Raw genomic sequence first — 17,325 nt, 5'->3', positions numbered from 1 at the left:
TAATGTTGTCACTCTTCATGTATCAAGTGGTCTTGCTGAAGAAACCCTTAAGTATGGTGGCTGATATGGTGGTCCAATTTTCTCTGAAAGTTCGTTTTTGCATGCCAAAACAAAGAATATTCCATTTTGGTGCCCCCGCCAAAACAGATTTTTAGAGAAATTTCGACGTTTTTCGTTGTTTTAGCGGGGGTGCCAAAACAGAATTTTCTTTGTTTGGGCGCGCCAAAACGAACTTTCAGAGAAAATTGGACGTATTTTTTTCCTTCTGGCGTTCTGGCGCCCTGATTTGCATACCTGAAATTTTTCGCTATGGCCGTTATCAGCCACCATACTTAAGGGAACAATCCAAGAACAGCTACCGGTATGTACCTTGTTACTGAAAAACTCCATACACGGTCATCAGTCCCGGCAGAGCCAAAACAAGGGCGGATCCAGCGGGTTCCGAGGGTTTTGGAATACCGTCAAGCTTTGTCTGTGCCCCTTGGAGATGCTCCTAAATCCATGGATTTGACGTAAAAATGCCCTCATTGGGCATAGTAAGTGCCCTTGAAAACCACAAGTTTGATGTTGTGCCCTTGTTTGCCATGATTTTACATAGTTTAAGTGCCCTTCCCCATAATAGCGAGTGCCCTTATATAATTTGGGACCCCCTCGAGACAGGGCCCTGGGTCCACCCCTGCAAAAACAGTTTACCTTGATGCTTTCGTGAAACCAATAATGGCTAAATGAAAAACACTGACGCACAACCTATCAATTTTTTCATCACAACTACAGAGGAATCTTGTTTTAACGAACAAGGGGACCAGAAAATATGTTCGCTATAACCAATCATTCATGATATCCAGTATGAAATCATCTAAATTGTCCTATTTCAGACAAAATTCTAGGTTTGTTTTATCCATAGTCATTACAACAAGGTTCCACTGTAATAGTGGCACTGTAGGTTTGTTTCAGAGTTTCTTGTTTCCCTGCGAGTGATGATGGATGAACCGCATCATCAAACCACGTGAACAGAAATCAGTTTCGTGGCTCAGATTAAATTCTTGCTGTGCGCACTTAGAGATAGTCTTTAAATGCTTCTAAAATCTGTTTTGAAAATCCATTAAGAACGAATAAAACAACTAAGTAAATAAATTTAAATTATCGAAAACAATCTATATTTCTTCAAAGCTTTTGATACATGATTTCATGTTATAATAATAATAATAATATTGATAATAACAAAAATTAACTGTATAAACCACTCTTATACACATTGTGTGTAAAAATATATAAATGTAAATGTATAAAGTAAATCGGTTCTATATCTTTAAAAAACAAAGCATTTCATGTAAATTCGTCGGTCAAATATATAACGCATTAACAACAAGATGACGGCAGACAGAAAATAAGACAAAACAATATTTCTGTTTGGTATTTCATATTTTGGTATTTTATGACACGCACACGCGTCGGTTATGTTTAAAACAATACACACGCATCAACTAAATAAAATATATCGTTTTTGAAAGCTAGTCGGTAAAAATATCAGCTAAGTCTACACAGTACAATGATGTAACAATTTCCTTTTTCTGTAGAAATCCTAACAGAACGTCGACAGAAACGAGTCATCTAAAGATGCTCTTATGCTAGCGCGGAACTGAATCCACTTTTTGTGAAAGAGTTTGAGTAACTTCAACAAGGATATTTTGGCAGAAGGAAAATCATTAGCTAAAATCACAACAAATATTTTCACTCAACTTGTCAGAAAAACGCAACGAATGTTTTGTTCCAAAGGACAGAAACAATTAATATCAAACATTTCCTCGGAAAAACTCAAAACTCACTTCCATGTTCTTTTTTTCTATCACAGAAGTTTTGTTTAATCAGACAGAAAATCACGAAACAATTTTCTTCAATTTCGAAAGAAAATCGGGACAAAAGTTTCGTTTAAAATATCACAGAAAATCACGAAAGCTTTTTTCAGATTGACAAAATGACATTTGCAACAAATCGCAACAAATCTTTTCTTCACTTCTATTAGAAGATGCTTTTTGAAAAACGATCTCATCAACATTTTCTAACGAGCGGCTATTTCCACTGTGCGTTCTTTGAATTTAACGGAATGTTCAGCTTTCGACGCCTCTTCGTCGACCTCGCCTTTCGCAACGACGACCCGTGGACTGCTACCGCTGTTAACGCGCGATTGAGACCTCTTCGCCGGCAACGGTTTATCGGTCGTGCGGTACCGCCCGGGCACGTGATACCAAGCCGTCAGATGGTGTATGCGGCGCCCGACGTCACGCGGGCAACGAGGCGGGCCGAGCAGACTAATCAACGTGCTATTCGGACCGTACATAACCGTCGTAGTCGTCTCCGCGCGGATATCGTGCGCTTGCGGAACGCGGCAGCGACCTTGGTGAATTTTCGTCGCTTCCAGCGTATGCGCGAAAAATTGCTTGCGTCGTCTGTCCGTCGTGGCGACGGCTATTTTCGCCGCCGATGAGGACCTCGAACTGACCGACTATTTCGCGCGTTGTTGGTACTTCGCGAATAGTTCATTCGGCGCGCTGTGCGGCCGATATCGCGGAGTCGTCGCCGATGACGTCTGGCGATATTCGCGGTGAAACCGAGCAGACGGAACGCGCGGTTTCACGTGAGCCCACGGTTCCGACTCCTCCGCTTCATCGACCGTCTTCGCGTAGACGCTCTCGATCTCTCGCGCGTAGTTATCGAAGTAATAACCCCCATCGCCACCGCCGGCGAGAATCTGCGAATAGAACATCGGATTCGCGTGTTTCGGATTCGGGACGGCGACCCGCATTTCTGCTCCGGTTCGACTACGTGCGCTGCTTACGCGCGCCGAATCGATCACTAATTCTTCTTCCGGGTATTTCAGCTTGATTTCGAAAGCTTCCCGATTCGGCAGCAATCGCGACTTATTATCCTTCGACGATTGCGTCGATCGCGCGGCCATCTTTTCTAAACTCAACTGCGAACCGGCGTCCGATTTATTATTATTATTACTATTAGACTTTTGTCTAAAATCTCCGGCGCCGAATTCGAGTTGAGTTTTATCGTCCACGCTCGCTTTATCCTCTGACGGGTACTCGATGTACGAACTGGCGACGCTGTATTTCTCTTTCGCGAAATGACGCTGCGATTTTCGACTTTTCGACCGTTGTTCGAGTTCGGAAAGTTCGTTCTCGTGCCACGTAAGCGAGCTGAACGGGAACTGTTTGCTGCGGTTGTCGGCCGGTTTCGCCGGGCCGTAGTCGTACAATCCGAGCTTCAGTTCTTGCGACAATTCGCTCAACTGTTTTCGAGTTTGTTTCGTCAAATTGTGATTCGGGCCTGAAATTGATAGAACGGAAATTCTTCGTTTTGTGGAGCGTTTCGATTAGCGACTTTGTTTGATTACCCCCAGTGTGCAGGTACTTAGCCATTATGTCTTAACAACCCAATCAGAGATAATTTGCTTCATTTAGGACTGGACTATTCTATTTATAGCTATCCATGAATTTCTCTCAGTAATTGCAGAACAGGCAATCTGAATGGCACCGCATGTTTTCATGCAGCATGTACCTGCGCATTTGGCAGGCAGGCAGGGTTTCATGCCATGGTGGGTCCCGATGCCATCAGGTTGGAATCTCTGCAGATGGAGGATGGTGAAATACTTGTCTCACTTCCATATTTCCAAAGATTTTTTAATATCTATTACAGTTGGACTTAGTTTAAGTCAACATCAAATAAGTCATCGCATTACTTAAGTCAACTCAATTTTTGAGTGAATGTACCCTAACTGTATCCAAACACAAATCCTAGCAAGTATGCTTACGCGATTGCGATAGATATTGTTAATCCAAAGTTCTTTCTTAATTCATAAATTTCTCTTACCTAACAATGTCGTTCGAATGTCTAGCGACCTTCTGAGCAGAGTTTTCCCTTCTGATTTATGAGTCAGACTGCCGCTGGACTTCAACAATTTGCCTGCAAATTACAGCCATTAATGTTAGCAAAATCTACTAGTGTTTGTATGTAATAAGGCATAAGTACGTACTATGGTCATGACTCGACCAAACCTATACAAATATCAAACATAACTGTATAATGGCCAATCAATTGAAAAACAAATTTCAAATGTAAATAGGACTTAAAATGACAATGAAAATAAGTATGTATTGTAGAGTGTAATATCACACACTTTTAGGCACTTATGCGAAAAATTCTTGGCAGGTTGGATTAAGTGTGAACGGTTAGTAGTAAATTTCTCTTATTTTCTGAATACAATGTGGTTTTAGTTATAATTTACCTAATTCAAACAATGTTTTGGCAACATCTGGGTGAGTTTTTCCGAGACATTGTTCCCTGATTATCAAACATTGGCGATAGTTCTCCTCTGCTTGGTCCCAACTATAGCTAGAAAATAAAACAATTCAAAACCATCGTTTTTTGAAAACCAGTGTTTAAATACGGCCCCTGCCGTGAAACATTGTGGACGAGACCTCGGAAAACTTAATGCAATGAAATAACGATACTTACAACTCTTCATTACGTTCGTCACATTTCAGCCGCGATAATTCATAAAGGGCGTCTGCCACCAGAGGGTGTGATTTACCGTACCATTTTTGACGCGAACTCAATACTTCCCTCAGCGATAATTCAGCGATTTGATAATTGGCTTGTTTTATTCTGAACGTATAAACGTAAGGAACAAAAATTGATGAAATTTCTATTTGACTAAATACCCTCAATTAAACTGACTAAAATAAAAAACATAGACATGTGATATTAGGGAGGATGATAATAAGTATGAAATCGTTGAAATTATTCTACTTGAGATGAAATTCTTGGTTTGTAATAAACGATGTAAGCCAATATCCGAGGTCGTTATAACAAGATTCTGCTGTTATAAATTGCTGTTACCTCAACAACGCTAGATTGAAAAGAACTGCCGATTTGCCTTTATTGCTGCAAGCTTCGTCCATACAGGTTTTGGCAGACGTCAGTAAATTCTCAATGGCTTCCACATCGTTGCTGTTTTGCAATTTCATGTAGCCCAACTTATTCAATAAGAAACCTACATAAAACGTTTCCAGTATGAGTGTATTTCATATAACCAACAATCTAAATTCCTATTTGTAAAGCAAGCTCAAGTTGCTCAATTGTCAGTATTGGATCCAGACAGTACTCGCAATATTAGGCGATATGATTTAAAAACCTTTTGTTTCGAGGACAGCCGATTTCTTGCAGCTGTCGTCGTAAAGTTGAAGGATGTCGTTTGCGTTGTGCAGACCGCGAGTAAACCACAGTTCAGCTTCTTCGAACTGGTGTCGATCCAAACAAAGATTCCCGATCATATCTTCCAGATTGATTTCCAAAATCAATCCGTCTTCTTTCAGCGGATAGTTCTAGAAAATTTTCAAACACAAATCTTTGTCTTTAGCCGAAATATTGCTCAAATATATAAATTTTACATGAATATCATGTATCTTCTCGACTTAATTTTGAGTACGTTATCCATGTAGTCACTTTTTCGTTAACCCTTTCAGTGCTGGCTAATTAATACCCCATAGTGCTGAAGATAATTTGAAAATTTTGAAAAATTCCACCCTAGTGTGTTGAATAACGGGAATAGCACTATAGCGCGTCTACACCCTGGCGCGGTATATCGTTGGTTACTAATATTTCACTATGTTTGACAGGTGCTGCCATCTTTCAAGACAGATAATTAGTAATTACTAATTAAATAAATACACTGCAGTGCGGTGTATTAGCATAATCCATCACCACTGATTCGTACACCGCACTGCGGTGTAGATGCACTGAAAGGGTTAAACTGGGCCCAGCATTCCAAAAGAAATCAGGTTTTAGAACAACGTAGGTACATTAGTGCATACCTTCGAGAGAAGCTCGTGAGAACGTAACCACATTTTTTCACCATCTGCTTCGTGTTTAAGATCCATCAACAACTGGCCAGCGTAGAATGCCAAATAGGCTCTCTCCTGTACCGAGAATGTTGCAGAATCTGTAACTATATCATTAAATTACGATATAAAGATGGAGTTACATTCAAAGTTTCTATCAAACAGGATCAGAGCTTCGCATTTGCAAGTCGAGGCAGGTTTCGATTTGTGATCCAGAATTCTCTATGTTTCTTTCGACAACGATATGCTGTACCTGTTCCAGAATAACATAATCCATAAATCTGATAGAAGCGACGGGTAGAGAATTTTTGATCCGTTCAATTGAAACCTGCCTAAAAAATTTCACTGCAGACTTGAATTACTGAATTAAATAATATCATTAATACATGTATTTGAAAATATAGTACTAATTTTGATTCCAGCAGAGCAAAGTCTTTGTGGAAATTGGTCAAGATTATTCATGAATTTCTTCGGTCTAGTGAAGTTTATACGATTTAATACCGTAAAATCCCACACAACACAAATAAGGAAATTGAGTCTGAAAGATTTCTTTGAGCTTAAACGACGTTTCTGCTATATTGTAATAGTCATCTTCAAAATGAAAATCTTCATCTTCATCTTCAAATGAACTAAAGCTGAAGAAATAAGTTTAAAACCCGCCATATACAGCATTTAAAAGATTAAAAAAGATTCATAATCTTTTAAACTCATTATCGATTTTCTACGTCAGAGTGTGGGTTGAAGGAAACCTTTCGGACTCATTATACTTTTTTCTATTGTGGGATTCTACCATATCATCATTTCAACACGAACTCAGAGTGTTTCGCCAAGATAATCAATTTCATAATTTCTACGAACCATTTTGTTGATCTGTTGAAGTTTCCAGTAAATCAGCAGTAGGGATCACCTCTGCTTTATTTTCAGTTTCAGTTCTGGTTTTGAACGCTGCATCTCCAATTTGTTCATTCTAAATAATAACAAAAATTAAGAAATTGATTTTGATAAAATAGACAATGTGAACAACATAGATTTCAGTGGAAGAAATCCCTACTTGATGATGATGTCATAGCGGAGTTACAAAATAACGTTTAAAACTTTTTGAAAAATAATTTCTTCAAATAACTGCCTCAAGTCAAACATAAGTAGAAAGTAATCCAAATATTATTTTGCAGAGATAGAAATTCACAATGTTTCATAGATAAGGATGAAAATATTGAAAGACATAATGCATCGATAATAATTCCCTGAATTTTCTAAAGGAAAGAGAATTCCCTGAGGTTTCCCTGAAATTGACACTACGGACCTAAATAGATTACCAGGACCCAGTTGCACGAAAGAGGATTAACTAAGAAATGATGATTTCAACAATTTCATTTACAAGTGAAACCTCAGTATGAGTGTGAACGTACCTGACCCGCTGAAATCGTGCTTCCTTCTAAACTATGCCGTTCCTCAATGACGGACAAATCCGATTGGATATTAACGATTCCGACTTCGGATAATTCCGGTGGTGGTTGCGGCGACACCGACATCAGATTCTCATTTTCCTCCTTCTCGTCATCTGCATCGTCATGGCCGACCAATTCCTCTTCCTCTTCATCGCAATCATCAGCCTTAAAAACCACGATGAATACCGTAAATGAAGTCTCTATGGTTGACATTTGTTGCCGCCACATGGAAACTAAGTCTACCCGGAGCCACCCCACTAGACAAAGGGCTGACCTTTAACAACACAGATTTTAACAAACTACAAACTTTGTCTGAACAATATCCACATTGATACAAACCGAGTCATGATTTTCAAACTTGACAATTATTGCAACGTAGTTTTGGCAAATGTCCATGAAAAATCCAAAGAACTAAGTCAGTGCCAGATTACGCAGCAGTTTCTAAAGCCTTAAATCTGATATGATATCTGTCAGATGATACTTTCTGTGATTTTGAAATTTTACTTACATTTTTTTGAGTATTCTTCATTGAGTTGATCATATCTTCGTAGGCGACGACTGCGCTGTAGCCGGCATTTTCAAGTCCTTTCCAATAATTGACTAGTTCTTTGTTTTTGTCGACGTTTTTCTCGCGAACCATCGCCAGAAAATACCTGCATTGAAATAAGAAAGAAGGGGATTATACTTGATGGCGAATCATTTATCAGTCAAATGGGCCAGTCATGGATCAGTCAAAGAAATTTGAACAATGCAAATTATGAGGGATCAGTAAAATAGATATATGCAAATTACCTGAGGTCAGTAAAAAATAAATCATGCAAATAACCTGGGGCCAATCAGGGAAATTATGTAAATTACCAGAATCAGAAAGATAGAAATTATGCAAATTACCAGGATCAGTAAAATTGAAATTATGCAAATTACCTGGGATCAGTCAAAAATGTATGCAAACTCGCAAGGTCTCCGCTGAGATATAGTTGCCACGGCAACTCTTGTTGTTTTCTTGGCGAATCGGATTGTTTTGTGAAAAACATCGCGAGCAACGAATGCCATTTCTGTTTCTCGTTGTTCCACGTTTCGTGCCCGACGGGCGTGACGACGCTGAGATCGCGACCGAGCGGCGACACCGTACCGACCAGCGAGAACTCGACCGCTTCGCGTAGGTGTTGGTGGAAAAACTGAAACATTCCGCCCGGCCGTTCGATCAACGAATCCCACGTCACGTTTCGAAACATCGCCCAGTCGACCTGCCCGACCGCCGACTCGTTCACGTATCCGATCAACTTCAAACACGTCTGCACCTCGACCTCCGTTAGGCCCTGCCTGGCGCACGCAATCAGTCGCAGCGCGTCGACGAGCCAGCCGGAAAATTCTGCAAAGACGCGAAATGAAAGAAGATTGTTACCGTGACTAATCCTTTCCATGCTGAACAATTAATACCAGAAAGTGCTGGAGATTCCACCCCATTCGCACCCCAGCGTGTTGTATCAGCAAAATAGTCAAATAACTTAAGAATGTTAAAAAATTCCACCCCCAGCGAGTTGTATAACAGGCATACCACTATAGTGCATCTACACCGCAGTGCGGTGTATCGTTAGTTACTTATATTTCACCTTGTTTGACAGGTGCTGCCATCTTTTAATAGAGATAAACGCGTATCACTAATAACATTAATACACCGGGATGCGGTGTACTAGCAGAGTCAAATACCGATTTATACACTGTATTGCAGTGTAGACGCACTGAACGGGTTTCATCAAGGAAGCATCATAATAAATAAGGCTCAATCAAAAATAGATGATTTCATTTTATATGAATGATTTTTTTCACCTGGCAATCCGTGCGCCACATAATGCAACCGCACTCAAAGTGAATGGGTTAGAAGGTAAATGAGACAGAAACAGTTGGTAGCTCTGTAGATATAACCCATACATGGATATAGTTATAGGCTAATAATACCAAGTTTGGAGCGCATTTGAACTGACTCTAGTTTGGATACCTGCGCTATATAAATGACTATTATTATCATTATAACCTTACCGACTTCTGGAATAGGCGTGGCAGGGTCCACTCGTAGTCCGTCCGTATTCCAGCTCAAATCTCGCGTCCATCGCTGCATCGCTCGCGTCCACAACTCGCGCACGCTGCCGAGTTCCGCGTAGCGTTCGATGTACAGATCGCGATGCAACCAGACGTTCACCGTTCGCAACTCGCGACACAACGCCACCAGATACAACGGCCAATCGGATAGCCGCGATTGACGGATGACGCGGTTGTGCGCCGGCGACAGGATTTTGCCGCTGTTGAACAGATATTCCTGCATGAAGAGCATCGTTTCGTTTTGGTCGGCGAGCGGCGGTACGCGCGTCGTTTTCGTGTCGGCGCGTTCGGTCAGCGGTCGAAACGCTTGATCCGACGACGACAGCGAAATGATGATCTTACACTGCGGAGGCAACGGAATCGGTAACCATTCTAACGATTTCACCTGGAAAAAGAAAATCGATTATGAATATAGCCGCAAAACAGCGATAACGGGTTTTTTGCCTAGCCGCAGTGTTCTCATGCGGACTGCCTGAAGAGGACTTTTAGAGATCTTTTTCAGAAATTCTAAATTGATACGACTGTAAAATTGACAGGTGCTGCCATTTTTCAAGAGAGATAATTGATAATTATTAATTACATCAATACACCGTAAAGCGGTGTACTAGCAAAATCTATCACTGATTTATACACCGCACTGCAGTGAAGACGCACTGAAAGGGTTAAACAGATTATGCAACCCTAGAAATTAGATTTTGTCATTGAAGTTTTTTAGTGATTTTTTATGAGGAAAATTTGGCAATTTCAGTGTGCCCAATACTGCCTTTTTGGACGTCAAATTTTCCTTAGGGATATGACAAGTTCCTCATAATCAGCCCCTGGATCGGGCCTTGAATACGTTATCATGTACCTCAGTGTGGGTCAAACCACAAGTTCCGGAGATCTCATCCAAACCGTCGATAACTAACACACACGGACCGCTTGTCATCGCCGCCACAAACGCTTCGGCAACGCGAATAAAATCAGTCGAATCGCCCCACGACAGTTTCTTATCATTTTCAGCACCTGAAAGTGTTGACGAATAAATGATAATATCCGCATTAGATTTGACGAGTCAGTAAAATAAAATAATGATAATTTTCTCATTCGTAGTGACTTCAACGATTAAGTAAAATTATTTAGCTGCTATTGACAATCTTCTCATCCTCACTGACTTCAAGGATTCAGTAGATGATAAGTGGTCGATGAGCCTTCTCATGTTGTATGGATTTTGAATCTCAGCTTTGAGAAACTGGCTCTATCCACATAAATACATAGGGCCAAAATAGTTTCTGAAATATGTTTTAGAAGTTTGAGTGGAATCACTTTTGAAATAGCTAATAGGTGATTTTTTCCTTTTTCGAAGAAGTTACAAAAAAAATCACCTTTAGCAGGTTAAGTCTCGACTGTGGCATCGGGCCCTGATGATGTTTACACAGGCCTACAGTGAACTTACTTTCCAAATAGAATTCTTTGCGTAGATTGATGATCATTCTCCTCATTAAAGTCAACATGTCAGCGCTCGACGGACTACTGCTTACGTAGTGACTCAACAGACAGATTTCCGGATATTCGGTGCGAAATTCTTCCATCCATGTCGCGATCACCGACGACTTACCGGCTCCACGCGACCCCGTCAACAACAGAATCGACGGTTTTTCGAGGTAGATCGGTTTGCGACGTCTGCCGTGACCGTAAAGCGGAGTAGTCGGTTTAAGCGATAACTCCGTCTCCGACGGATCGGCCTGACAGGTCAACGCGAACTCGGTCAGTTCGTCGATGATTTTCTCCGTTTCGGGCAGCGACACAAAACATTTGCGACGAGTTTGGGCGAAACTTTCGTGAGCTAAGAATTCCAATTCCTCTTCGAGACCTAGAAAGAAGGAGAATCTTTTTCCAGATTTCTTACTATTTTGAAAGGGGCCTCTTCATTCTTCTTACAAAGATGGAACCTTTGAGAGTGGTTTAGTTTCACTATTAGGGAGAGTATACTGTCATTCTCTCCCTGATCATGAAACTAAACCACTCTCTCAGGCCTGACTATCCAATCCCTTCCATTTCTCTGTCCCTCTCTCATGCCGACTGTGGCTTATGTAAATCATAGTCTTAGGACTAGTAGGCCTATAGCATTCCTTCAGTCATCCTGTCCCAACCTGATCATAAAAACAAAACCCCACACTCTGCGCTCTGACTACCCGCTTCCCCTATCTTGTTATAACAAAATACTCACTCAGTCCTAGCACCGAATCGGTTATAAGCGGCGGAAAAAGCATGTTTATAATTTCCAACCAGTCTTCCATCACGGCCAGACCCAACTCTTCCAACGTTATGAAATACTTCACCGACAAACACTTCTTGACGATGCGTTGTTTCAGATCTCGGATCTTCAATCCGGCGTACTCGGACTCGCATTCGAACCGCGCCAACTCGGCGGCGCGTTCCCGCTTTGGCAAATCGGTGAACAGCGTGTCCAGATAGTCCTGTAGACGGAAATAGAAGCGGCAGTGTTCGTTGTCGGTGAAGAACGCCGACTCGATGATTTCCAACTCGGTGAAACTGCAGTACTCGCGTCCGTCGTTGATCGCCCATTTGTCGCCGTTCTGCGCGGCGAGCAGGAGGTTACGTTCAAGCCAGTCGGCGCCGTCGAACAGGTGCCCGTCGCCGAGCGTCGGCGCATCCGGCTGACGGTGGTAACCGTAGCGATCGCCGAGCAGACAAATCGAGAACGGCGAACATCGTTTTATCAGATCGAGACTGAGCGGCAGGATGATACCGGACTGGGCCTGAGTCGACGCGTCGTCCCATCGTAAGTCGACCGGGTAGAAATACGTGCCGCGTTCGCGACAAATTTCATCCAATTGCGGATATATCTGAAAAATAAGAAATCAAAATTTAGGGTATATCATAATAACGTATTGGGACAGGGCTCCGACTGTGAAGCAAGAAATTCCTAAAATAGAAGCACATTTAGGAGGGAGCACCGAGGCATGTGCTCTCCCTAAGTGTCAGGAAAAATTCTAGACCAATCATTTTAGCGCAACGTGACTTGAAATTCTTTTTTATTCCCTTTTAAAAAATACAAGAGTTCTCACATAGGATTCAATCCTATCAAATACTATTTTGATTGATCCGCAGGATGGACGAACATCCAAAATTCTAGGAAAAATGATTAAGGTTAGTTGTTTTTTTTTCTATATAGGTGCACATATAAATATGTGGTTTCAAAAAAAATCTGGTTCTTCATAACTATTTCAGACTTTTAAAATCGATCTTAGCTGTTGCTTTTAATTGCTCGGCTTGTTTCTTGTTTTACCCTATATCATATAGTATATGCGATAGCACAAAATTAAACATCGAAACATATAAACATGAAAATCACTTTACTTTATTATTGACTGAGGCCTTTACCCAGCTAAAGCGAAGGTGGAGAAGGGCCTCTACTTGCTCAGCACAAAAGAAACATAATTAGGCGTTTTAACAAATTTTGCGTAAAAACAACGACCTCTATTCATTTGAATTTGACCCATAAACGTTTATTTCATTTGGTTGATGGATAGGCCTTTATTATCTTAAAGCTTTGATCTTTTCATTAATACAGCAAATGGAAATATCATCGATGATTTATCACAAACAGAAAAGCAATAAAGCTGTCGTCCAGTGATAACGTGGAGGTATTACTGTAACCAATCAAATATATACAAACATACAATCAACTTATTGATCTTGATTATTGATTTTGTACATAGTAATATAATGCTCAATGGCTTTTCTGATATATACGTATGTAACTGTAGAGCCATCATACGCATATGATGAAATATCAATATCAAGTTTATTTGATAAGAAAATGCGCTTTTTCTGAAAAATAGGGCCACTGACATTAACTATTATAGTTCTACAGAACAAGACCAGCCAATCAGGTTTTAAGGGGCTTTTCACACTTTGAGGTACCATCAGTCTGGAAATAACAGTTCAATGAAATTGAGGGCCAGTTCCCTCACGTAAAGTCAATCTTATATATATATATATATATAATATATATATATATATATATATATATATATATATATATATATATATATATATATATATAAATATATATATGTATGTATATATATATATATATATATATATATATATATATATATATATACATATTGGAAACATTGATATAATGTAACAGCTTTTTGTTAAGTTGACGAAATGAAAAAATCCCCCTCAATCGGTCGCTGCCCCTCATACCAGCCCCTCATAAAAGAATACAAGTTAAAACTTAAGTAATTTATGCTACAGGAATTCAGAAAAATTTAAGTAGGTGATTGCGATGAGTGAGTTAAGTCACCATTGATCACCACTCAGATTTTAAATGATAATATACTCATAGGTTGAACTTAGCAAGCGCACCTGTGTCGACCAAGAAATGAAACAGATGTCATTCGATTAAATGCTCAATATTTAATCGAATCAAGTATTATATACGCATATTGCAATGAACTGAAATACGTAGCATAAATCATTATTAAACATCTGTAAAGTTGTGTTAAATACACGTGTACTTCCGCAAAATGTCGTGAACTTGACCTTCATCATAAGCCGTGCCCACACAGGGATGATATAGTACCCATCAAAACGACCCGGATCAGACCCGAGTCATCAGCCTGAATCCGATTCACATAAAAATGCTATCAAAATGAAGCTGTGGCAAGCGAGGATCCACTTCCAGAACCAGTTACATAGCATATCACACGCAATATGCTAAAATGTTAAAAAACTGGTCAAACATTTTTTGATTGAATTCGGTCCTGAGAACAGACTCATTTGAATTCACCAGTGTGAATGCGTAACTGGCTTGTGTGGTGGAAACTATGTGATGGTCTCACCGGCAAGGGCAGTGTTTTCTGTAAGAAATCAACAAGCCAAGTCCCTTTGAAAAACAGGAGGGTCCCATAATATGTCACTGTCCCTGAAACGATAGCTGGTTTGAAGAAACAGAGGGTCCTTTACAAACAACAGACGGGTCTGGGACCTGGGACCTGGCTCTTATTGAAAACACTGAAGGGGCGCGGACCATATTTTCAATCAATAAAGAAATTCCTTTATTTCAATTTCTAAAATTCACACATAAAAATTGCTACTGGTCCGAGTAATGCGAACGAAACAAAATTTACTGTTAATATTTCAATCATTCGATATACCACTGAACTTCTTTGATAGTATTTTGAATTTAAACCTTTCCATTTCGCTGGAAGAATAAGGACTTTATACGGTACACTTATATGGATATATTCTCAGAAACCGGTTCTTAGCCTAACAAAGGTTTTGTTTTTCTTCATACATCAAATCCTCTTTCTACGGCCGAGATAATGATCTTAACAAACACGAGATATATATTCACTAGAACAGAATTTAAGAAGATTAAACATACAGATTTATTCTGAATGGATTTAATAGACAGATCAGCGCGAAATGATTTATTCCGGTGGTACAATCTATAAATATCAGTCGCCCGACAAGGGCCCGATTTCACAGTTTCGATACGAGATATAATCTGTTGAATAAGAATTTATGATTAAGGCATTAATCATAAAAAATTTAGCATTCTAGTAAATCAATTACCTATAGCGAAGATTCGTAAAGGAGCCATCGGTGTTAACCGGGTGTAGAATAAATACGAGACGTGTTGTACTTACTTTATAGGTTAACTATCTTATTTGAAGCACAAAATTTTGCTGCTTATGTATTGTAGATGAAGCTACGATAAACTGTTTTTAGAATGTTACAATTCATTAATTTTTCATGTCATAAAAGTTTACACCGCGAACTCCAGTTTACCTTTTCTGCGAGAAATGTCCTTTCATTGATGAAATCTTCGTTGGTCGATATCACAAACGGCGTCACCGGTCGTCTGTACGCCATCTCTCAAAACATCTCCATCATTCACCCAACACACAACTGAAATACATGTAATCATCAAAGAGTACTAGAATAGAGCCACACTTTACAGTGGAAAATATATCATAAGATACATGGTCATAACAGATCAGTCATTCCCGGATATAAGTAGTTTTCAAGGAGTATTTGAGGAGTAAATTTCAAATTTCAAGGAAGCGTCTGCATCACTTTCATATCCAAACCTTACTAGTAAACTCAGTTATTCGGTAAACTGCCTACTTGTATAAAAAAAAATCCCAGTTCTAAACATACCGATTTAGGCGTAGCGCTCCTAACCAAAAAATTCTAATTGACTATTTCTCGAAATTGATACAGTTAGAAAAGAGTTTTGGGCGTTTCGTGCAAATAAAAGGAGTTTCAAGCACCTTTTAAAGTATTTTCCATTCATAAAGGAGTTTTTGAGGAATCAAGGAGTTGTAAGGACCATGTGATAAAACCTGCTATGAACAAAACATTAAAAAACCATACTTGATACAGTAGGTATTCAAAACTTGAAAATAAAAAAAACAGAGGACACAATATTTCGAACTCACTCAGGCATGACACCTAACAATGATCTTGAGTCAGATTTGAAACATCTCCGTCTTTTATTTTTCGATTTTTGAATACCTGGTAATGAATTTTGCTTTTAGAATAGTAAACAGGGCCTAGTGGTGTTTTTTTATCATATTGGATGTTTCGATAAAATGGTTTCATCCCGTCTTTGATATTTTTGAAATTTGATGATTATCAGTTAAAAATTGTTCATTCTGCACTACTTAGTCCAAACTAAAGAACTGTACTGCACAATTGAGGAATTAAACATCCATTTCGGGGCCCTTATAGTATTGTCAATAAGTATTTTTTCACCCATCTTACATAAACACAGCAGAAGAAGGCCTAGCCTATCCAAAAAGGGTTTGAATGACAAGTTTTTTTTAGCCTACTGGTACATCTAGCCTAGAGTGTGTATTAGTACAAAGTTGAAGAGAGGAAAAATTAAAATTTGGATTTATATATTATACATAATACATATAAATTATCACAATAGCCATATAGCATATATAGTTTGTATATAATTATTTAATTGTTAATAATTCTTTATTGATGAAAAATACATTAAATGCATTTTAGGATTTCGTTTTTAAAAATAATTGGTTAATGCTGCTGATTTTATGTTACTGTAAAGAAAATAAAAGATTGATTTATGTTTTTAATCAAATTAACCAATACTTGTCAATTAGGCCTACCAGTTTTTCTAGCATAGCCAGCACAGCAGTATAGTAGGGGCCTATTATACACTGCCCCAGCCCAGGTCACTGTCAGTCACTGTAGGCTGTGGATAATTGAATAAAAATAAGAGGGCCTGGTTATGAAACATGTATTATGAACTTTGTGGGCACTGATCCGTTACACAATGATGATCGATGCATTATTATTAGTGTCAATAAACAGTTGTATGGCAATAAAGTATTGAATTTTATTGTAATAATTGATCAACTTCGTACATTTGATTTATAAAACTAAGACCGCTTTAAACTTCGATAAAATCAGATCGATCGATTGACAACAGACAACGCCATAACTTACGATTGAACGGAAAGTAAATACGTCGTGTACACAATCTGATACGACAGTTACACACGTGTAATTCATATATATCAACAATATCGTGTCATTATCTCCTTCACGACGCGTAAACTATCCACTCAACCAGGAAGTAACGTCGGAAACCACCGAGTAATTCCGAAGTAGCGTACCGGGTGGCGTCGGAAATCACCGATGTGGCTTTCCTTGGTTTATTTCAGGTGTTGTCGGAAACCGCCGAGTAATTCCGAAGTGGCTTCAGTTCACCAGCCAATCGCGGCGGGCCACAACCGATGATCGAAAACCTGGACGACGCTGATTGGTCGCCGACGGGCACCTCGCATAGCGTGGTCATCGATGATTGGGCAACGTAG

General features: G+C 39.5%; 2 protein-coding genes across 2 annotated transcripts; both read right to left on the bottom strand.

The window, feature by feature from the left end:
* Positions 1-1,300: 1,300 nt before the first annotated feature.
* LOC141902193 (uncharacterized) lies at positions 1,301-2,491 on the bottom strand (the record flags this gene model as incomplete). The annotated part of the gene is made up of 1 exon (XM_074789834.1): positions 1,301-2,491. A coding segment is annotated over one exon (432 nt), but the record flags the coding sequence as incomplete, so codon positions are not given.
* Positions 2,473-17,089, bottom strand: LOC141901499 (tetratricopeptide repeat protein 41-like). Its single transcript, XM_074788773.1, has 17 exons — positions 16,955-17,089; positions 15,266-15,385; positions 11,664-12,303; positions 10,890-11,306; positions 10,305-10,459; positions 9,395-9,839; positions 8,279-8,726; positions 7,863-8,007; positions 7,316-7,519; positions 6,765-6,873; positions 5,880-6,013; positions 5,201-5,390; positions 4,906-5,059; positions 4,522-4,671; positions 4,292-4,398; positions 3,877-3,969; positions 2,473-3,333 (listed from the first exon to the last, which is right to left on the bottom strand). The coding sequence occupies exons 2-17, from the start codon at positions 15,347-15,349 to the stop codon at positions 2,504-2,506; spliced, it is 4,305 nt and encodes a 1,434-aa protein (XP_074644874.1). The 5' UTR covers positions 15,350-15,385; positions 16,955-17,089; the 3' UTR covers positions 2,473-2,503.
* Positions 17,090-17,325: the final 236 nt, after the last annotated feature.

This window comes from Tubulanus polymorphus, chromosome 3 (genome assembly GCF_964204645.1).
Source record: "Tubulanus polymorphus chromosome 3, tnTubPoly1.2, whole genome shotgun sequence".
In the NCBI taxonomy this organism is placed as follows: domain Eukaryota; kingdom Metazoa; phylum Nemertea; class Palaeonemertea; order Tubulaniformes; family Tubulanidae; genus Tubulanus; species Tubulanus polymorphus.
Note: the sequence above shows the minus strand (reverse complement) of the source record. Positions and strands in the feature narration are given on the sequence as shown.

What these genes read in the sequence shown, in the direction of transcription:
- LOC141901499 (XM_074788773.1), bottom strand. Translation starts at nt 15,349, where the DNA reads ATGGCGTACAGACGACCGGTGACGCCGTTTGTGATATCGACCAACGAA. An exon ending in GTGGTTTGACCCACACTGAG is followed by an intron (nt 9,840 to 10,304) that starts GTACATGATAAC and finishes TTCTTTTTCCAG; the next exon opens with GTGAAATCGTTAGAATGGTT. An exon ending in CAAAACATTGTTTGAATTAG is followed by an intron (nt 3,970 to 4,291) that starts GTAAATTATAAC and finishes TGTAATTTGCAG; the next exon opens with GCAAATTGTTGAAGTCCAGC.